Source organism: Leptopilina heterotoma, unplaced genomic scaffold, assembly GCF_015476425.1.
Source record: "Leptopilina heterotoma isolate Lh14 unplaced genomic scaffold, ASM1547642v1 Lhet_0, whole genome shotgun sequence".
Taxonomy (NCBI): Eukaryota; Metazoa; Arthropoda; class Insecta; order Hymenoptera; family Figitidae; genus Leptopilina; species Leptopilina heterotoma.
Window position 1 is genome coordinate 2,440,688 of NW_025110811.1, and position 22,614 is coordinate 2,463,301.

The 22,614-nt window shown below is 27.7% G+C and overlaps 4 protein-coding genes across 6 annotated transcripts in view; 2 read left to right on the top strand and 2 right to left on the bottom strand.

Annotated features, from left to right (window-relative positions):
- The first annotated feature begins 247 nt into the window (after positions 1–247).
- On the top strand, positions 248–12,089 carry LOC122505066 (mediator of DNA damage checkpoint protein 1-like). Its single transcript, XM_043616518.1, has 8 exons — positions 248–797; positions 2,042–2,140; positions 2,235–2,330; positions 2,393–2,560; positions 2,872–7,869; positions 8,353–9,556; positions 9,710–10,021; positions 11,746–12,089. The coding sequence occupies exons 1-8, from the start codon at positions 702–704 to the stop codon at positions 11,961–11,963; spliced, it is 7,191 nt and encodes a 2,396-aa protein (XP_043472453.1). The 5' UTR covers positions 248–701; the 3' UTR covers positions 11,964–12,089.
- A 510-nt stretch (positions 12,090–12,599) lies between these two features.
- LOC122502048 (histone acetyltransferase KAT8) lies at positions 12,600–16,982 on the top strand. Its single transcript, XM_043611951.1, has 6 exons — positions 12,600–12,863; positions 14,501–14,760; positions 15,002–15,092; positions 15,179–15,306; positions 15,434–15,909; positions 16,172–16,982. The coding sequence occupies exons 1-6, from the start codon at positions 12,671–12,673 to the stop codon at positions 16,389–16,391; spliced, it is 1,368 nt and encodes a 455-aa protein (XP_043467886.1). The 5' UTR covers positions 12,600–12,670; the 3' UTR covers positions 16,392–16,982.
- LOC122502125 (D-aspartate oxidase) lies at positions 16,389–20,070 on the bottom strand. The gene is made up of 6 exons (XM_043612072.1): positions 19,808–20,070; positions 19,395–19,518; positions 19,071–19,216; positions 17,766–17,919; positions 17,358–17,642; positions 16,389–17,155 (listed from the first exon to the last, which is right to left on the bottom strand). The coding sequence occupies exons 1-6, from the start codon at positions 19,990–19,992 to the stop codon at positions 17,042–17,044; spliced, it is 1,008 nt and encodes a 335-aa protein (XP_043468007.1). The 5' UTR covers positions 19,993–20,070; the 3' UTR covers positions 16,389–17,041.
- A 1,229-nt stretch (positions 20,071–21,299) lies between these two features.
- LOC122505771 (trichohyalin-like) overlaps positions 21,300–22,614 on the bottom strand; it is a 37,692-nt gene continuing 36,377 nt past the window's right edge. For all 3 annotated transcript variants that reach the window (XM_043617690.1, XM_043617634.1, XM_043617762.1), the window contains one exon: positions 21,300–22,595. In XM_043617690.1, the coding sequence (XP_043473625.1) occupies positions 22,302–22,595 (294 nt within the window). In that variant the 3' untranslated portion in view covers positions 21,300–22,301. The remainder of the gene's footprint in view (positions 22,596–22,614) is intronic.

A 22,614-nucleotide genomic window follows, 5' to 3' on the forward strand; every position in this document is an offset into this window, starting at 1 on the left:
TAGAAACTATTTAATAAGAGTTGAAAAATTATTAATAAATTAATTAAACATAACTTTTTTACAGAGCTAACAATTATCAATTTAACCTCAAAATTATTTTACTTTTTTCCAAATAAATTTAACTTATTACCTCACAAGATTTCTTTTTTTCAATTTGTGAAAAAGAAATGTTTAAAAAAATTAATTTTAATTAATGTTTCAGGAAAGAAAACATAACCTCCTTTTCACACAGTCGTTTAATTTTAACGAATTTTAGCTAGCCTAAGGGGTAGGCTCGCTCGCAATTAATTCTATTCTAGGGAATTTCAGCTAGCCTAAGGGGGTCCCTCGCACGCAATTCTTGTATTTGTACCTTACTTTATGCACACATACGCGATTCGGTTACAGTGGCGTATAGGCGCTTCCGTATGAAACTGTGATCGGGACTTGATATATTTGGCGGCAATTGAGCAAGTTATCCAACCCTGATTCGCATCGCAGTTATGGCAGTTATCAACAATTTGTTGACAAAGCAAAAGAAATAAAAAAATATTCTTGTAATTTAGTGTTTATATATGTAAAAAAAATACAAACATTTATGTGATTTGAAACTTTCACTATTTAGGAAATCTTTCATTAGAAAAGTGGTGGAAACGATTAATCGTAGTGACCAAGAATTTTTATTATAACGACGTTGATTAGAATTTTTAGGTTATAATAAAATGGATGATTTTTCGGCTACTCAACTTTGCGAAAGTAGCAAAAGCCTAAGTGAATTGTCGCAAACACAAACTCCTGAAGGTGACAGGAAAAAGCAGGTAAGAAATATGAATTATTTACATGTTATTGTCTTATCAACAATTTTTTACTTCTATTTAATTTCTTTGCTTCTTTCGAACTATTTCCTTACTATAGTAACTTAGTAAGGAAGCTGTCGGCCTTGTGGTGAAACCGATCTTTGACGGTCTTGATACTTTTTAATAATATTAATATAATTACTAATTTACTACTATTACTAATTACTCTAATTACCAGGCCTCGGACATGATCGTTTATTTAAACGTTCAATTTAATTAAAATAATTAATTTTAGAAGGAAATTTGATAAAAAGTTTAGAAATAATTAAAATTTTTATTATTTTTAGAAATTATAAATATTTGAACGAATTTTTTTAATTTAATTTAATTAAAATAATTAATTTTGGAAGCAAATTTGTAGAAAAGTTTGGAAATAATTTAAATTTTGTAATTTTTATAAATTAATTTTTGAACAAATTTTTTTCTTTAATTTAATTTAATTAAAATAATTAATTTTTTAAGGTAATTTTTGAAGAAAAGTTTGTAAATAATTTAATGTTTATTTTATTTAATTAAAATAATTATTTTTGGAAGGAAATTTGTAGAAAGGTTTGTCAATAATTTAAATTTTGTAATTTTTAGAAATTATTAACTTTTAAACAAAGTTTTTTAATTTTAATTAATCAAAATAATTAATTTTAAAAGGAAATTTGATAAAGAGTTTGGAATTAATTTAACTTTTTGTAATTTTTAGAAATTGTTAATATTTGAACGAATTTTTTCAATAAAATAATGAATTTTGGAAGCAAATTTGTAGAAAAAATTGGAAATAATTTAAATTTTGTAATTTTTAGAAATTCATGTTTGAACAAATTTTTTTAATTTAAATGATCCATAAGTTTTGAACATTCACGTGAACGAAATATTTTTTATGTAAAATATTTTCATGAATTACTGATTGCAATAAAATTAAAAAGATCCAAATTCCACTTAGAATCTTTAAAAATTGAATTTTATTTCTAGTGATGGAAAATTATTGTAACAAAAATTAATTTAAGCAAAAAATAAATAAATTTTGTTCATTTGAACTTTTAAAACTTTAGGACCATTAATTTAATTTGATTTAATTTAAATAATTAATTTTTGAAAAAAAATTTTAGAAGAAAAATTGAGAAATAATTTAAATTTTGCAATTTTTAGAAATTATTAATTTTTGAACGATTTTTTTAAATTTACTTTAATTTAACTAATTATCCATATTCCAGATCGGAACATTAAAAATAAGAAATAAAGAATATCCAATTTATATTGGAACAAATACTCTTGGCAGACATAATTCGAATCAGATTATTATTAAAGATGCAGTAAGTATTATTCAAATTACTAATTAATTCTTTAAAATTAACAATTTTTAATTTGTACATAAATTTTCTATATATATAATTTTTTTTATTACAGTCAGTTTCAAAGCATCATGCTGAAATCGAAGGAAGGAAACGAAGTTGTTTCGTGACAGATCTAAAATCCTTAAATGGAACTTTCGATCAATTTAAGGTAAGTTTTTAAATTAATACAAAAAAATTGTAACAAATAAAAATATTATTATTCGATTTTAGGAAAAATATCTAGAAAATAAGGCGTACATGTTAATGAATGGATCCACGGTAAAATTCGGTCAAGTTGAAGCAACTTTTAGACATTTTCGCTCTGAGGGCAATGTCATAAGAACTCCAGTAAGTGCAAGGATAAATCAACTTGTCGCGAGTACACCGCAATCTGCTTTGGTATGTTTCAATTTTTTCCTTTTTTCTAATAATTACGTTGTAATTTTTATTAAATTCGTATTTAATTTTAAATTCATTTTAATTTCGTTGTTTCTTTTTTCTCAATTTAATATCAAATTTGCTTTACAAATCTCTTGTAAAGCAATTAATTTATTGATTTTTTCGCAATTATTTGATGGTTTAAATTACACGAGTTATTCTAATAAAATTTCTTTTTATTGTGTTTCTTATCTATAACTGACACTAAACCCTATAATTGAAAAATTCTTTAAGACACTCGAAAATATTGAATTCTGAATCCATTTGTACAGAATAGCACCCACGATGAATCGTCGGTAGTTTATGGAACGCAAGCTGCCCAAGAAATTTCAAGTCCTTGTTCAAGTAAATTTGTCAGGCCAAAGAATTTACAAAACGAGTTTTCGAAAATTGAGGATAATTTAGGTGAAATTGAAGAAGAATTTCATAAAGAATTCAGTGTAAATATATCTTCAGCTAATGAAGCAGTTAATCATGAGAATTTAAAACATCAAAATTCAGCAGATCTTGATTTGTTTTCTCATATTTCAAGCAAAGATATTCCAACAACGTCCTTTAAAAATATTGAAGAAGAACCCACACAGGCATTTATTGTAAAAAAACGTTCCGAAACTTTCGATAATCCAAATATTGTGCCTGAATCTGATTCAGATTCAGACAGTGATCACGAGAAAAACATTTCCAGAGGAGATAAAATTTTTGAACTCGAAACTCAGCCAGTTGCGAATTTAATAGATAAGAAAAATACTTCAAAATCATTTAAAAATAATTCAAAAAAAGCAGATACAGATGATGAGGATGAAATTTTCAAACAACAAACACAATTAGTTGACAAAAAACTAATACCAAAAGTTGATAAAATAAATATTTCCCTAAATTCAAGTAATATTCATCTCGAAGTAACACAAAGTTTCGAAAAAGAAGAAGAAAGTAGCGATAAAAATGTGTCTGCAAATTATTCGAGAGTCAAGGATTCCGATAAAGAGGTTTTTAAAGAAACGGTTAAAAAAATTCCCGATAAAATTGATGATATACATGAAAATGCGACTCAAGTATTTTCTACAAAATCAAATGATGTTCATGAAGTGAAGACTCAAGCATTTTTAAGTCCATCTACCCGCGTGCCATTGAAATCGAAAAACACCGCTTTAGCAAAATTGGAAGATTCCGATACGGATGAAGAAGGAATTTTCGAAGGTTCAACACAAAAGGTCGAGGGAAATTTAGATAACATTCACGAAGCAATCACACAAGCGAGTTCGAAATCAAAGGACAATGAAGATTCCGAAACCGATGAGGAAGGAGTTTTTAATGAACCGACACAAAAAGTTTCTACAAAAATTGATGACTCAAAGAATTTAGATTCAAATACTAATAAAGACGTTTCATCTGAATCAAATAAACAACTTTCCGATCACAAAACTACGGCTCAAGTATTTTTAAAACCGGACAATATCCATGAAAATGAAACACAAGCATTTTCCAGTGCCACGAAAATATTACGCGAAGAATCTAAAGATCCACAAGAATATTCGGCGAATTTCGAAGCAGATGAAATTGATTTTGAAGGACCGACTCAAAAACTCCCTCGTCACGTTCGTAATATTCACGAAGATTCGACTCAAGTTTTTGCAAACAATAAAATTCATGAAGATAAAACACAAGTATTTTTGAGTCCATCGAGTAGAAAATTACCTGGAAAATCGAAGAAAGATATAAAAGAAAAACGAAATGAAGATCTCGAAGAAGATGCGAGAAATTTTCAAGATGAGACAGATTTTGAGGGACCGACTCAGAAATTCCCGCATAAAGTTCGTAACGTTCATGAGGACGCGACTCAAGTATTTGCCACGAAATCGGACAATATTCACGAAGATAAAACTCAAGTATTCTCGAGTCCTCCACCAAGAAAATTACACGAAAAATCTAAAGATCTAAACGAAGATGTACACGAATTTTCGAGAAATTTTGAAGAAGATGATATAGATTTTGACGGACCGACTCAAAAAATACCCGAAAGAGTTGAAAAAATTCACGAGGACGCGACTCAAGCATTCGCCACGAAATCGGAGAATATCCATCAAAGTAAAACTCAAGCATTCTCGAGTTCTTCGACAAGAAAATTAGACGGACAATCTAAAGATCTAAACGAAGATCTGAACGAAGATGTAAAAGAATATTCGAGAAATTTCGAAGAAGATGATATAGATTTTGACGGACCGACTCAAAAAATACCCGAAAGAGTTGAAAAAATTCACGAGGACGCGACTCAAGCATTCGCCACGAAATCGGAGAATATCCATCAAAGTAAAACTCAAGCATTCTCGAGTTCTTCGACAAGAAAATTAGACGGAAAATCTAAAGATCTAAACGAAGATCCAAACGAAGATCTAAAAGAATATTCAAGAAATTTTGAAGAAGACGATATAGATTTTGACGGACCGACTCAAAAAATGCCCGAAAGAATCGATAATATTTACGAAGACGCGACTCAAATATTCTCAAAAAAATCAGATAATATCCATGAAGACAAGACCCAAGTATTCTCGAGTCCGTCAATAAGAAAAATATCAAAAAAAGCAGATCTTTCGAAATCGAAAGCAGATCGAGAAGAAGATTCAAGAAATTTGGAAGCAGACGAAATAGACTTTGAGGGACCGACACAAAAATTACCCGAAAAAATCGATAATATTTACGAGGACGCGACTCAAAAAATACCCGAAAAAATCGATAATATTTACCAGGACGCAACTCAAGTATTCTCGACAAAATCCGAAAATATCCATGAAAGTAAAACTCAAATTGTTCCCAGTTCTTCGGGAACAAAATTACTGAAATCAGCCCTCAAAACACATGCAAGAAAATCTCTAATAAAGCACTCGTCTGTTTTTGAATCAAACGAAATAGATTTTGATGCAGAGACGCAAAAAATTTCGGACAATATCCATCAAGACGAGACGCAATTATTTTTAAACTCTAGGAAAAAGTCGAATATTCTCGAAACAGATGAAATTGATTACGAGGGTCCAACGCAAAAATTAATTACGAAGTCTGTTAGAATTGATGAAGCGGCCACTCAATTTATAGGTTGTCAATCAGAGAAGGAGGATTCTGATACTGATGAAGAAGGAATTTTTGAAAATTCCAAAGAAGATGGGAAAAAGGAAGATATTCACGAGGCGGAGACTCAACTTTGTGATAAATCAGAAAAAAATGATTCCGATACTGATGAGGAAGGAATTTTTGAGAATTCTAAAGAAGATGGGAAAAAGGAAGAAATTCACGAGGCGGAGACTCAACTTTGTGATAAATCAGGAAAAGCTGATTCCGACACTGATGAGGAAGGAAATTTTGAGAATTCTAAAGAAGATAAGAAAAAGAAAGAAATTCACGAGGCGGAGACTCAACTTTGTGATAAATTAGGAAAAAATGATTCCGATACTGATGAGGAAGGAATTTTCGAGAATTCTAAAGAAGATGGAAAAAAGGAAGAAATTCACGAGGCGGAGACTCAACTTTGTGATAAATCAGGAAAAGATGATTCCGACACTAATGAGGAAGGAGTTTTCGAAGAACCTAAAGAAGAGGCAAAAAAATCGAATGAACTCGAGGCAAATACGGAAATTTGTGATAAATCAGGAAAAAATGATTCCGACACTGACGAGGAAGGAGTTTTCGAGGGTCTTCCGAACGAGAAATCTACGAAAAATCCAGAGACCACGACAGAAATTGAAAATTCGAGTACAGCAGAAACTCGAAATGAAAATGCGTCAAATTCAAAAATATCATTAGCAGACAATTCAAAGGAAACAAAAATTGAAAGTTCAAGTACAGGAGAAACTCGAAATGAAAATGCGACGAATCTCGATCATTCAAAAATATCATTAGCAGACAATTCAAAGGAAACGGAAATTGAAACTTCGAAATTGCAGACTTCAGTTTCAGGAGAAAAAGAAAACGAAAAAGAAAAGGAAAAAGAAAAGGATAAAGAAAAAGAAAAAGAAAAAGAAAAGGAAAAAGAAAACAAAAAAGAAAAAGAAAAGGAAAAAGAAGAGCAAATAGTTATAGATTCTAAAAAGGCAACTCCAACTTCGAAAAGAAGAAATAAAATTCAGCAATCAACTAGTGATTCGACCTCAGCGTCAACAGTTTCGAAAAAGAAAAAAAATATCTCTGAATCAAAAATCAATACGACGAATATTTCAGAAAATAAAACAAAGAATTCTGACGTTTCTGCAATGCCGGATGTTGCAGAACAAGAGAAATCTAAAAACACCAGTAACGAATCTGATTTTTCCGGATTCAGTCCAAGACGTTCTCGAAGATCCACCGTCATTCACGAAAAAGTCGAAAACTTTCTTAAAAAGTGTAAAACTAGTTCATCAAAATCGAAAACTAAGACCGAATTAAAATCACCGGATAATTCGGAGTCAAACGTAGAAACGTCAGAGAATGAAAATTCAAAAGTATACGAAAATTCCGACGCCGAAGTCGAAGGGATATTCAAGAATAAGAAAGATTCTAAAGAAACTAAGAAAGAGGCGAAACCAAAAAGAAATATTCAGAAAAATTCTCCGATTCCCTCGACGAGCAAACAATTGGAAATGGAAATTAAAAACGACATCGACATCGAAACTTTGAAAGGAAAACTCAAGAGAAAACTCGTTTCCCAGTCTTCGACACGTGAACAAAAAATTTCCAAAACAGTTGAGAAAGAGAAAACTCAAATAGCAAGTTCTAGAAAGTCTCTCAGACTTGACAAAAATATTAAGAAGGATAATGAATCGCTAGCGAAGGAAAAAATTCCGGAAAAATTAAAGAAATCCGATTCGGAAGAGAAAAAGAAGAAAACTTGGAAATTTATCCTACCGTTATCAGCCGATATTCCCCAAAATAATGAAACAAAAGAATCTTCCCCAACAGACTACGAAATGAATTCCCGATTGGCAAGTGTCGAAAATTTAGAATACGAAACATCGGCCACACAACCAATGGACGATATTGCAAAATCTCAAGAGAAGAAAATTTTGTCGTCCAGTCCAAAGAAAGAGAAATCGACAATTAAATCACCAACAAGAAAATCGTTGAGATTGATTGACACCATTGAAGAGAATCTAAACGAAATGTTCGAAGGCGCATCTGAGGAGATTGAGGAACCTCATCAGATGTTAACGCAACAATTGGAGAATATTTTGGAAGCAAGTCAATTCAATTGTGATCAACAACCATCAACATCACGTGGGAGAGAATCAACCGGACGATCACCTAAGGTTGGTAAATTTCATTTTAAATCTTTACAATTCGCTTCAAATGAAACTGAATCATTTGATGAGAGCGACGATGAATTTGTTCCATTTATGCCAAAGCGAGAGTATTTAAATTCAGTGATTAGTTCAAGTTTCAAGGGCCTTTCACATTTAGCGAGAACTTTAGCTTTAAAAAAACAGCTTTCTACTTCCTCGGAATTTACAGAGAGTCCAAATTCAAACTCGAAATCATTCCAAACAGATGAATTTCAAAAGAGAAAGTTGAAATCAATTGAAAATTTCTCCATTCCCGAGGAAGTGGAAAAGCAACAGTCAATTCTTGAAGATGATGATTCGGAGGATTCTGATTTTGAGGATCTTAAACGAATGGCAAATCGGGTTTTAGAAGTGAAAAGTGTCTATGTTAATAATAAGAGCGCGATAGAATTAAAAAAAGTACGCATATGTCTTGAGAGAGTAAATATTCATAGATCCTCTGATTTTCAGGTTAACGTTGTCGGCAATCATTCCCCGAGGATGTCCCAGTTGAATATTCAAGTTGAAAGGCCATTGAAAAAGCGCGCACTAAGAATAAGTGATAACGAAAAACACGAAGAAACAATAATTCAAGTGAAGAATAAACGCGCCAAGCAGGATGAGAATTCTCCCGACGGTATTGTGATTTCGAAAACAAAACTAAGATCCAAAGAGAATGTTAATTCGTCAACCGAACAAGTGACAACGAAAAAGGCGGAGGAAACTATAAAAGTCCCGGCAAATCCAAAAAGTAGAGCAATTTCGTCGAAACTCGAAGACTCTTCAAGTTCCATGACTGAAGATTCTCCAACTACGACGAAGAATTTAAAGGTCCCGCAAAATCCAAGGAGTCGAAGAACGAAGAGAACGAATTCGCCGAAAAATCAAATCATCAATTCCTCGGGTTCCATGGCTGAAGATTCGGAAGACAATTCGATTTCGAAAAAATCGGTTCCGATAAATTCGAGAAGTAAAAGAATCAAGAAAAATTCTCCAAAGATCGATGTTACCAATTCTTCAAGTTCAATACTCGAAGATTCGGACTCGACTTTAAAAGATGAGAAAAAAAATTCAAAACTACCCGTAAAGAGAACGAATTCAAGAAGAAAGGCTAATGAATCTTCAACGAACGATTCGGCGAATATTTCGAACCAAGCGAAAGAAACGATACCGAATCCGAGAATTTCTAGAAGAGGAAAAATTCCCACTACTTCACCTTCAACTTCTTTGATTGACGAAACAATGAAAACTGATCCGAATTCATCAGTCGCATCAAGCTCGAAAACAAATTTGGCAGACACTTCGACGAAGGAATTGGTAAAAGTGAATCCAAGAAGAGGAAGAGCTAAGAAAACGAGGAATGAGGAAGAAATGAACAATACCTCAATGTCGTCGAATTTAAATGAAACTTCTTCAACGACACTCGAGAAAACAATTATCACTGAACCAAAGAAAACTCGTGGGAGAAAAACAAAAACTCCTAATCAATCTGCTAATCAAGAAAATTTATCTGCGAGTTCAACGATTCTTTCATTGCCTGACAGCGATTTGAATTCTTCAACTGCTTCAACTCCGACCAGGGCAAAAAGATCCAGACAGAGTTCTCCTCTCAAGCATAAAGTGCTTTTTACTGGAATTCCCGTTAAGGACTATCAAAAACAATTGACAAAATTAGGTAATATTTTTATTTATTCTTATTATTGTTTCTGGACTTCTTGAAAATTTTATTTACTTCTATTATTACATTCTTGACAAAGTGAACGTCTCTTATTCATCAAGTTCGTTTGGCAAAGACTATATTTTTGACTTGCATTTGTAAATTTTTCAGGATTAAACGAGACAGATGATGTGAACAAATGTACGATTTTAGTTACTGATAAAGTGAGGAGAACTTTTAAATTCCTCTGCGCCGTATCTCGAGGGATTCCAATATTGTCTGTAAAGTGGATTACGGACAGTGCAAAGAAATCAAATATTCAAGACTTAGAAAATTATGTTATTAATGATCCGACCGCAGAAAGTAAATTTAACTTTAATTTGAAGGAGAGTTTGCAGAAGGCTAGAGATCGAAAGATGTTAGAAGGTTACACAGTTATACTTACGCCAAATATTAATGCTCCACCAGTAGCAGAACTGAAAGGTAATGAATTTAATTTGTTAATTAATTACTTATAAATACTTTAATGAATAATTTAAATATTTCAAAATTAATTGAATTTTAAAAAAGTTGCGTTTACCAATTTTCATAAATAGATGAACTTCAAAAGGTTTCACTTTAAAATTTTAGAAAATTTTAATTTTTAATTAATTTAATTAGAATAGTTTTTTGAAAAATTTTAAAAATTCAAATTCTTCGGAAATTAGTTAAATTTTTTAATATTATGTTTAATTAATTTTTAAAAATAATAGATTTATAGAAGAATTTTAGTTAAAAACAATAAAAAGAATTGAATTTTAGAAAAGTTACAAATTATTTCAGAAATTCAATTATTTTCAAAAATCATCGTCAATTCAATAATTTAAATATCTACTATTTTAGTAAAATTTTTCATGAGAATTCAATAATTATAAAAAAAATTTAATAAAATTCGACGCAAACATTTAATTATTTTCAAAAATAATAATAATTTCCCAGGAATTCAATTATTTAGAAAAATGTTAATAAAATCCTTCGCAAGAATTCAATTATTTTTGCAAATAAAAAAATCTTTCACAGGAATTTCAATTATTTAAAAAAAATTTACTGAAATCTTTCGCAAGAATTAAATTATTTTCATAAATAAAAAAAATATTTCATTGAAAATTCAATTCTTTTTCGCAATAATTCAATTATTATTTTCATAAATAATAAAATTCTTCTCAGGAATTCAATTATTTAAACAAATTTACTGAAATTCAATTCACGAATTTAATTCTTTTTATAAATAATAAAATTCTTCACAGAAATTCAATTATTTAGAAAAATTTACTGAAATTCGTTTCAAAAATTCAATAATTTTTATGCATAATAAAATTCTTTACAGGAATTCAATAATTTCAAAAATTTAAATAAAATTCGTGGAGACAATTCAATTAATTTCATTAATATTAAAACTCATCATTCGAGGAATTTTAATCAAATTCCTCAAAAAAAGCAATTATTCTTAAAATTTGTATTAAAATTGTTCAAAACAATTCAATTATTTTAATAAATTTTGATATAATTTGTTTATTATTATTATTTATTTATTATTTGTTTATTATTATTTCTAATTTTGAAAGAATTTTATTTTCAAAAATTTGAATTAAATTCTTCGTAACAATTTAATTATTTTTAAGAAATTTGGTAATTATTATTAAAGGTAATTATTATTATTAAAGCTTTTTCAAAAAGAATAAACCATTTATCTTCAAAATTGAGAAAAGTCCTTCTTCTGCATAATTACCAATTTCTTTTCAGGAATTCAATTATTTTGAACAATTTTAATAAAATTCGTTTCAAGAATTCAATTATTTTCCTAAATAAAAAAAAAATTTTCACAGAAATTCAATTATTTAAAAAAAATTTTACTGAAATTCATTTCGAGAATTCAATTATTTTCATAAATAAAAAAAAATTTTCATAGAAATTCAACTATTTAAAAAAAATTTTACTGAAATTCGTTGCAAGAATTCAATTATTTTCATAAATAATAAAATCACAGAAATTTAATTAGATATGTAAAAAAATGTAATATATAAAAATATATTTAAAAAAAATATTATATTTAAAATATTTTTAATCCGTTGGAAAAACAATAATCATTAAATATTTATTTGGAATTGAAGTTATTGATGTTTTCAAATAATTTTAATTTCTAACAAAAATTTTATTTCTTTTTGAAGAAATGGTGACGGCGAGTGGTGGGAAAGTGGTATTACGACCACCAGCAAAGTGGCTAAAGGACACTATCATTGTTTCAAATGATCAAGATAAGGAAAATGCTAATAAATTTATGGCAAAAGCTCCAAAAACAGTGTCGCTTCATTCCACAGAATTTTTATTGACTGGAATATTAAAGCAAGAAGTTGATTTAAAGAGTTACTTGCTAAAGTTTACGTAAAGTTTAATGTATATACATATATTTATCGTATCACTAAAAAATTCTCTATTTTTTTCTATTAAAATTATAAAATGTTCTTTAAATTACCTATAATAATTTTGTAATAAAGTTTTTTGTAAAAACTTACTGTAGATTAATTATTGTTTTTCCATTTCGACAAAAACCCTTAAAACCTTCGCGAGTAAGAAGTTTTAAGTGAATTTGTTTAAAAAGTAATTGTAATTGTTAGTATTTTTTGTTTCTTTATTTTAATTAAAAAATGGTTTTTTAAATTAAAAATAATAAAAAAAATAATTACTGAAATGATGAAAAGGAAGTTTTTTCAAATAAAACATAAGGGTGCTTAAGTTCAGTTCACAATGAAATTGGCGCGAAATTTAAATTTAAAAATTGTGCAAAAACCGGATGTGGAAGCATAATTAAAAATATATATAATCTAATAAGAAAACAATAAATATAAATGTACTAAAAATATCAGTAAATTAATTAATATTTATAATGTTTAATAAAAAAGTCAATTTCAAATAAAGGAAACAAAAATTGTGAATATTGATTAACAAAAACGTCCGACAGAGAGCGCTAGCGATAGTTTATGGCGGGAATTAAGGAAATGGAAAAAAACACCGGAAATTCAAGGTTTTAGTGTGAGTTTTGCTCGGCCGGCGGTTGCGCGTGGTTTCTAAATTTGGTGCGTCGCCACCACGAAGATGGCGGATGCAGAGCATCGAACAAAGGAGGATTCAACGTCGGCGTCTAAAGAAACGATGGTGAAAGAAGAAAAACGTGAGAACAGTTTAACAAATGGTGGCAAGGGTTCGGGGGACGATGCAGACAGTCTCGAGGAATTGCCATTAGATATTGGAGAGCATTATTTAGTACGAAGATCCGATGATTCTTGGCGTAAGTAAATCTTCATTTTGAGTGTGTAAGCCATTTTCATTTTGTATTCGTTCTTTCGATGTCTTGCTTTTTACCCCCCTCCCTCCCACCTCGGTAATATTCGACCGGTTCCGGTGCCGATCGTCATTTCCACGCGGTACGCCTGACCTATCAATTTCTTTTCTTACAAATTTCACTTTGTTTACTATAAAAAACATGTACAAACAAGTTAAATAGAGGAATTTTCAAAAAAAAAAATTTAATTTCTCTCTTGTATTCCACTCACGAAACTGGAAGTTATTTGAAAAAAGACAATTATACGAATTACGCAATACTTCCATAAATGACATAATTTGCGTATTTTTTTCGCTATTTTTATCAAAACAAATTTATTATATTTTTTTTTCAAAATTTCAACTACTTTAAAATTTAAATTCGCTAATAGTTGAAGTAAAATAATTAAATTATTTATTAGTAAATATTCTTCATAGAAACAATTTAACATTATTTACAAGAATTCAATTATTTTCACAAATAATGAAATTCTTCGATGAAATTCAAATATTTTCAAAATCTACAATTTTAATAAAATTTCTCAAAAGAATTTAATTATTTAAAAATAAATTATACCTAATAATTTTTAACAAAAAAAATTTTGAAAAAAAATCAATTTAAAATATTTACATAAAATCCTGTGGAAGAAATTAATTATTTTCTAAAATTTTAATAACATTTGTTTATATGCATTAAATAATTTTCATAAATAATTAAATTATTCCATGTAATTGAATAATTTTTTTAAATTTTCATAAAATTTTTTAAACAAATTCAATTATTTACAAAAAATTTTAATAAAATCATTCGCAAAATTAAATTATTTTTACAAATAAAAAACTTTTTCACAGAAATTCAATTATTTCAAAAAAATTCGTTGCAAGAGTTCAATTATTTACATAAATGATAAAATTCTTCACAGAAATTCAATTATTTAAAAAAATTAACTGAAATTCTTTGCAAGAATTCAATTATTTTAATATAAATAATAAAATTCTTCACAGAAATTCAATTATTTAAAATTAATTAATGAAATTTGTTGCAAGAATTCAATTATTTTTATAAATAATAAAATTCTTCACAGAAATTCAGTTATTTAAAAAAATTTACTAAAATTCTTTGCAAGAATTTAATTATTTTAATATAAATAATAAATTTTTTCACAGAAATACCTACAATTATTAACGAAGATTTTAATAAAATTCTTTAAACAAATTCAATTATTTACAAAAATTTTAATAAAAGCCATTGCAAGAATTCCAATTATTCTAATAAACAATAAAATTCTTCACAGAAACACAATTATGTAAACAAATTTACTGAAATTCAATTCACGAATTCAATTCTTTTTATAAATAATAAAATAATTCTTCATAGTAATTCAATTATTTTCATAAATAATAAAATTCTCTAAACAAACTCAATTATTTACAAAAATTTTAATAAAATCCTTTGCAAGAATTTAATTATTTTCATAAATTTATTACTTAATTTCAGTTTGCACCTGGAGATTTATTTTTTTTTAATTCCAATTATTTCCGGTTAATTTTCGAAAATTCAAATATCTGAAAATTTAATTTGAATTGTATTTTTAAAAATTTCAGATCCTGCCGAAATTATTCAAACCCGTTATAATGAAGGGGAAAGTCATTATGAATATTACGTTCACTATGAAGGTTACAACAGACGATTGGATGAATGGGTTCCTAGAGATAGAATTATGTCCAGTAGATTTGACATGAGCGATCGTTCATGGAAAAATAGCGATAGAAATCCAGCGACTGATTTACTAGCAGATTCTACAGATCGAAAAATTACGAGAAATCAAAAAAGAAGACACGATGAAATTAATCATATACAAAAGGTTAACATTTCTTTTATTTTAATATTCTACTTATAATTTCCAACTTTTTAATCTTTATATATTTTCGAATCTTTTAGTCTAGATATTTTCAAATTTTTTAATCTTTTTTAATCTATACAAATATTCGAACCTTTTAATCTATATAAATTTTCGAACCTTTAAATTTATGTATATTTTTTTCTTTCCTGTAATAATTGACGAAATTAAAAATATTGTTTATTGTTTTTTTCTTTTGCTTTAGACTTATGCAGAAATGGATCCAACTACTGCGGCACTGGAAAAAGAACACGAGGCCATCACCAAAGTTAAATATATCGATAAAATACAAATAGGTAAGAGTTTATTTCCGTTTTGTTTTCTTGATAACGTAATTGCATTTTATGAAAGAACCTCACGATTCTTAAAAGTGGCCTTTTAGGTAAATATGAAATTGACACCTGGTACTTCAGTCCTTATCCGGAAGAATATGGCAAGCAACCAAAACTTTGGATTTGCGAATACTGCCTCAAGTATATGCGCTTGGAAAAGACCTACCGTTATCATATGGTAAGTTTTTTTAATTTCTATTGCTAGTAATTAATAAATTTAATATTTAAATAATGAATAAATGTAATATTTTAAATAATTAATAACTTTGATATTTTAGTATAATCATCAACTTTGATTATTACAGAGCGAATGTATACACAGACAGCCAGTTGGAAAAGAAATTTACCGCAAAGGAACACTGAGTATTTGGGAAGTGGACGGAAGAGAGCACAAGATTTATTGTCAAAATTTGTGTCTACTCGCAAAATTATTTTTGGATCACAAAACATTGTACTTTGACGTGGAACCATTTCTTTTCTACATATTGTGTGAAGTCGATAAACACGGAGCACATATTGTCGGATACTTTTCCAAAGAGAAAGAATCACCGGACGGCAATAATGTCGCTTGCATTTTAACTCTGCCACCATTTCAACGTCAGGGCTATGGAAAATTATTAATTGCCTTCAGTTATGAATTGAGTAGAATTGAACAAGCCGTTGGCAGTCCCGAGAAACCATTGAGCGATTTAGGAAAACTCTCTTATCGAAGCTATTGGAGTTGGATTCTATTGGAGATTCTCCGTGATTTTAGAGGAACACTCAGCATTAAAGATTTAAGGTGAAAAAAAAATTGTCAATTATTTAAAAATTAGCAAATTCTTTAAAAAATTTGTTTTTAACGAAATTTCCTAGTGGCTGAAATCTGAAAAAAATACCAAAATTGTAGCACAACGTAAAAAAAAATAGTAAATAATAGGTTTTGATAGACGAGTGCGAAGCCTGGGATTTTCGGGAATAAAATCATTTCAATTTAATAAAATTGAATTATTTCTTAAATTCTCTGTCTTTTCGTTACTTGAAGAAATTTTGTTTTTTTACAGTCACATGACGAGCATATCGCAAACGGACATAATATCAACACTTCAAAGTATGAATATGGTGAAATATTGGAAAGGACAGCATGTTATTTGTGTAACGCCGAAACTCGTGGAGGAACACATGAGGAGTAGTCAATACAAAAGGCCAAGATTGACAGTTGACAGTAGTGCTTTACGGTGGGGAGCGCCATTGCGAAAAAATATTAAACCAGGAAAAAAATAGCGTGAAAATCAAAACCAGGATTTTTATTCTCAAATTTACAAATTAAGCGTGCCTAGCGGACGAATATCTTTGGCCAGATAATCGTGAGAAAATCTCAAAAATCCATTAGTGCTCGCTTTAATCAATTTTTCGCTGTCTCTCTTCGTGCCCGGTGAAAAGAAAAAGAAAATCATCTCTTTCGGACGAAAAAAAAAAGAAAAATTCTTGAAAGAATTTCAAACAGCGTTTTACGTGCGAGGCTTTGTTTTCCTTTTTTTGATCTTTCAATAGAACAAAAATTTCCACAAACGCTTCTTTTAAAGTCACGTATTATAAATATCTGTGCTTTGTGAACATTGTTTAATTCACAGATTCTCAATTTATTTTTCTCTATTGACTAAACTTCTGCGAATCATTTAATTTCCGACCAAAAATGAAAAATAAAAAACCAGTTGTAAAATCACGCGCGATTATTGCGCATCGCTCGTGGTAAAATTTACAGATGGACGACTTTCTCACCCAGTATTACTGCGCAGTAGTGATTTTCTTGTATAAATTCAGAGTGAAACATGTTTTTTTTTGTCAATAAAAAAAATGTCTGTCTTTTAGAAAGTTTTGTAATTTTCATTTTTATCGAAAGCAATGAATAGATTTTTTTTCTTACTTTTCAATTAAAGTCGAGAGGAGGACAGTCGATGAATTTCTTTTGCAAGTTCAACGGCATATTTTGACGTTCCTGGAGCTGTGGAAATGCCATAACCACCGTGACCGTAATTATGGACCACCTGCAAAATTTAAAAGTAAAAATAGAAGAAAATTTTTATAAAAAAAGAGAGGAAAATTAAACGTGGAAAAAAAGATCATTACTAACATTACTAACATTTTCAAAAAATTTAAAAAAACTCATCAAAAAAATTTAATTTAATTTTTTAATTAAAAAATAAGGGAATTTTACAAAAAAAAATACTGGAAAATAAATTCTCGTACCATTTTTGAAACGAGACCATTAGAAATGCGTTCCAATTCAACACGAACGTGACCCTCGCGATGGGGTCTCAATCCCGTGAGATGTCGTAGAACTTGAGCTTTCGACAGTGATGGAAGTAATTTTAAGCATCTTTCTCGAATTGCTGCCGCATCGTGAGGACAAACTTCACGATTAACTGATTCGAATGATCGAATTCCACCCAGAGTGCAAATACCATTGAATCCTGGAATGATGTAAGTATCATTCTCTCCGTAAAAGAAAGTCTTTATCCATGGAGCTTTCACCTTGAAAATTTTAAATAAAAATTAATAATAATTAGTGGAAATAATAAAAAATTTAAATTCAATAATTTAATCATTAATTAATTAATTAATTATTAGTAATAATTATGTATATAATTAATTTACTTTTGTAACTTGACCCCGAATTGGAACCATGTGTCTATCGTTGCAAAGTTCACGAGCTCCGAGTCCTGAGCAATTTATTATCAAATCATAATCAAATAAATCTTTCAGCGATTTTACTGTTTTTTCAATCGTAGTAACTCCATTTGAATTTAATCTGAATAAAAAAAAATACTAAGTACAATTTTCTCTCACTCAATAATTATAAACTTTCGATAAATTAAAGTCGATTTCGGATTTTTGGAAAAAAAATTTATTTTTAAAAATATTTGATAAAAAAAAAATTCGCGATAAATTGAATTTTATTCTTTGAGATTCAATTTATCGAGAGTCGACTGTATTTAAAAAAAACTCATAGTAACTTACAAATTTTTTATTTCTAAATATCAACTTCAATTCTCGAATAATTTTATATTATACAAATTTTTAAAAAATCAAATAACAAATTAACGAATTATTATTATTTATATTCAAAAATTTTAATAAAATTCTTCCCAAAAATTCAATTAATTTTCATAAATAATAAAATTTATTGCAAAAATTCAATTTATTTTTATAAATAATAAAATTCTTCGCAAAAATTTTTATAAATAATAGAATATTCTTCGTAGAAATTCAATAACTTTTAAAAAGTTTGATATTTGTTTACAAAAATTCAATTATTTTCAATTAAATTTCTGGAAAAAACTCAAGTATTTAAAACATTTTTAATAAAATTCTTGACAAGAATTCAATTATTTTCATAAATTAAGAAAATTCTTCGGATGAAATCAATTTTTTCAAATACTTTCAATAAAAATCATCGGAAAAATTCAATTATTTTTATAAACTTTAATAAAATTATTCCCAAAAAATTAATTAATTAGATTTTTGTAAACAATAAAATTCTTCGCAAGAATTCAATTATTTTTAACACAAATTTAATTCTTAAATTTTTCAAAAGATTTCTAGTATTTTCAAAAATTTCAATAAAATTTTTCCCAGAAATTTAATTATTCTCATAAATAATAATAAAATTTTTCTGATAAATTCAATTATTTTTAATATAATTTTATTAAAATTTTCCACAGAATTTCAATTACTTTCATAAATATAATAGAATTCTTCATAGATCATTTAAAAAAAATTTCCTTAAATTTCAATAATTATTTTCAAAATTTTTTAAATAAATTTATGCAAATATGTAATAATTTCCGATACGAAATTATAAAAAATTCCAAAAAGTAATATAGAAATTAGTATTAATAGTATTAACATTGTAATATTGAACTAAGAATATTAAAATTTTCAAAAAAAAAAAATAAATACTTTTGTTTTGCCCATGGAAGATGAATGTTGGTTTGATTAAGAATCGTTGTAAAATATGATCCATATTTCCAATTTCCTCCAACAATTTGGAATTCCTCAGGAGTCACTTTCCTATAAATTGGAACTAGATTCTCCATCCATTGATTCTTAATTTCACATTTATATGAAGTTGAGATTGTTTTGATTTGAATCATATGAAAATTAGATCGAATCATTGAATTAGAACAATTTACAATTAAATTAATATATATCTATAAATTAATTAAATTCCGTATCTATTTAAAAAATATCTTTAAAAAAAAGAATATTTCCTTAAATGCCCACCTTTACAGCATTTGGAGAAGAGTTTGCAAATATATAGCCAGAGACATTTGTAATACCGGCTAAAGCAGCTTCGTCCGATTTTCTAATTTCATCATAATATTCATAGGAATCTTTCACCCATTTCCTGAAATGTAAAAAATGGAATTATTTCTATTTTAAAATAACAATCAATTGGTTAATTAATTTTATAATATAAATTAAATTAAATTTATAATTTTATAAAATTTTATTTTATAATATAAATTATTTTTAATTATTTGTAATTTTATTTTACACTATAAATAAAATAAAATTATCTACTTGATAATATTACATAAAACATAATTAAATTCGTCGAATCAAACTAAATGAAATTAATATAAAAATAAAATTTATCCGCTTGCACGTGATTTTTAATATTATCAGTGAATTACCAAGTTATCTCGTCAGTGGGTCCAGAGAATGATGTTCCAACTCGGAAAATACCAGCAGCAACATGACTTGTCGTATCTTCAAAACTACTAGCGAAAATTGTAATTTTTGAATCTCTAAATTCATTCTGTAAATTAAGAGCCGTTGATAAGCCAGCAATTCCACCGCCGACAATCGCGACTTTCATTTCTAATTCAATTTCAACTATTTATTGTCACAATATGAAATGAAACGCATCAAATGATTCATACTCACAGTATAATAACAATAATATCCAGATGCGCGCGATTTTCAAATAATTAAAGATAAGATAAATCGTAGAGTACAACATTATTTTTTCAATTATTTATTTCTACTTATATGCAAATTTTTTTTACCTGTTAATAAATTTCATTCCTATTTTCTCACTTTCCTTTTCTAATAATAGTAAAAATATGTTTGCTATTTTAGAAAATATTTTTAATACTAATTTTGATTTGATAGTTAATTAATAATAATAATAGTTCATTTAATTATAAATAAAAAGAATATATTAATTGGTAATAATAAATATATTTTCTAAAATAGTAAAAATATTTTCCAAAATATCAACAATAAATTTTTCAAATAGTAAAAATATTTTCCAAAATATCAAAAATAAATTTTTCGAATAGTAAAATTATTTTCTAAAAAAAAAACAAAAACTAACTAAAAGTTTACATCATTAAATAAAATCGTTTCTAAAACGAAACTACCAGGAAATAAATGCAACTATTCTTTTATAATATTCTGATTGTTTATTTACATCTCACTGTAAAAAGATGAATCCTTTCAATAGTTCTCATCACGAATAAATAATACTAATTTCTTAAAATATAACAATAGTTTACCTTCATAATCAATGAATTATGAGCAATAAATAAAAAAAAAAAAAAAACTTCTTTCGAATACAGAAATTAAGCGCGCTCATGTCAACGAAACACTTAGAGACGAATTTTTATTTCTTTTATGTACACTTGCGCCTCTATGTAAAAATAATATTGCTTTTAAACTTATTAGATTTATCCCTAAAATACTTGACACTCAAAATGTAACAGAAAAAGAAAAATTTGTTTTTTAAATAAAAAATAATGAAAAATTTCCACGAAGCTTTAAATTTACAATCATCTCTCCAAAATGGAAAACGAATTTCTTTTTTAATTGCACGAAAATCGTTTGCTTTAATTCTAAAATTAGTAATTTAAATGTGACTTTAAATGTAAATATAAATTTAAATGTGAATTTAAATAAAATGTAAATTTAAATTTTGAATAAAAATTTAAATTAAGACAAAAAATACAAAATTTTCAAATTTATTAAACAATTAATGTATGAATTTAAAAATTATGTTATTTTTTCCATTTCTAAAAAGTGAGTAAGAACTTTTCCGATTCATTTCTATTTTTCATTTCTTGTAAATTTTTTCAGCTTCATTGAAATTTTCGTATAAAAAAAGAAAAAAAAATTACCTCAACATAAATTGCGTATGTTTAAGATTTATTTAGAGAATTTTCTTTGCACAAGTATCGACTATATTTTTTTAATGAGCAAAGAAATTTGAGTATTTGAAAAAAAACACGTAAATAATAATTAGTCTAGTGTTTTAAAGTAACTCATCTTCACACTCTCCTGCTTTAAAACAAAAATACAAAAACTTAAAGAGCTAAAAAATATTAATACAATTTTCTCGATTTTATAAATATTAATATTATAATTATTAATAATACATTTATATTAATTTGTACAAAAAATCTGGTAACTAGCAAGTTTTTAGCAATAAAATCCAGTAAAGAGAAATGAAAATGTAAAAAAGAATCGAGTAAAAAAATTTAGTTGAAAAGTTTCTGTAAAAAGGATAAGAATGGTAAAAAAATAATGCTTGTAAACGAAAATAAAACTTGCCGTTAAAAAAGAAAATTGTGTTAATGGAAATTTGTTTTCTATTTAAATTTACGGGTGCAATTTTAATTTCAATTATATATAATTGTAATTTCGATTCATTTATATATAATTGAAGTTAATATTTAATTTTATATAATCGAAATTCCGTGTTCAATTTTACATAATCGAAATTATATTTCTATTCAATTTTATAATTGAAATTCGATTCGATTTTATATAATTAAAATTATATAGTCGATTCTAAAGAATTGAAATTATATATTCAATTTTATAGAATTGAACATATGCATTCAATTTTTAGAATTGAAATTAAAAAACTACATTTCGTCGGAGAGAGTGAGAGATCGTTACCAAGATTCACTGTGTTTTTTCATTTTCTTTTTTTTTTGGCGAACGTAATATTTCTGAAAACTACGTGAACACTATTGATAAACGATGGGACCCGGAGAAAGGTCGAAATACCCGCGAAAGCGTGTCATTTTCTTATATTACTTTGTAATATTACTTTTTTGTCTATGTACAAAAAAAAGGCTGTTTTCTTTTATCCACCTGAACGAGTGTTGTCAAAATATGAGTTCAACTCAAGGCTTTACTGCAAGGCTGAATTGTATAATTAAGAGGAGGTGGTGGTACCAGTAGTGGCAATGGCGTTGGCGGTGGTGGCGGTTGAGCAGGTGGAGGCAGTGGATTTGACGTGACAGTTTTCAGAGCTGCATTGTAAGCGGCAAGATAGCTCGGCCACATGTGAGGAGGCGGCGGGGAACCAGGAGGCGGTGGCGGTGGTGAACGATCGTCCGCCTCATCCGAATCCTCCAACATCAATGCAGTCAATGGCGTTATACGTGGTTTCTTCAGTTTTATTATTTTCACCTTTAGAAAAAAGAAAACA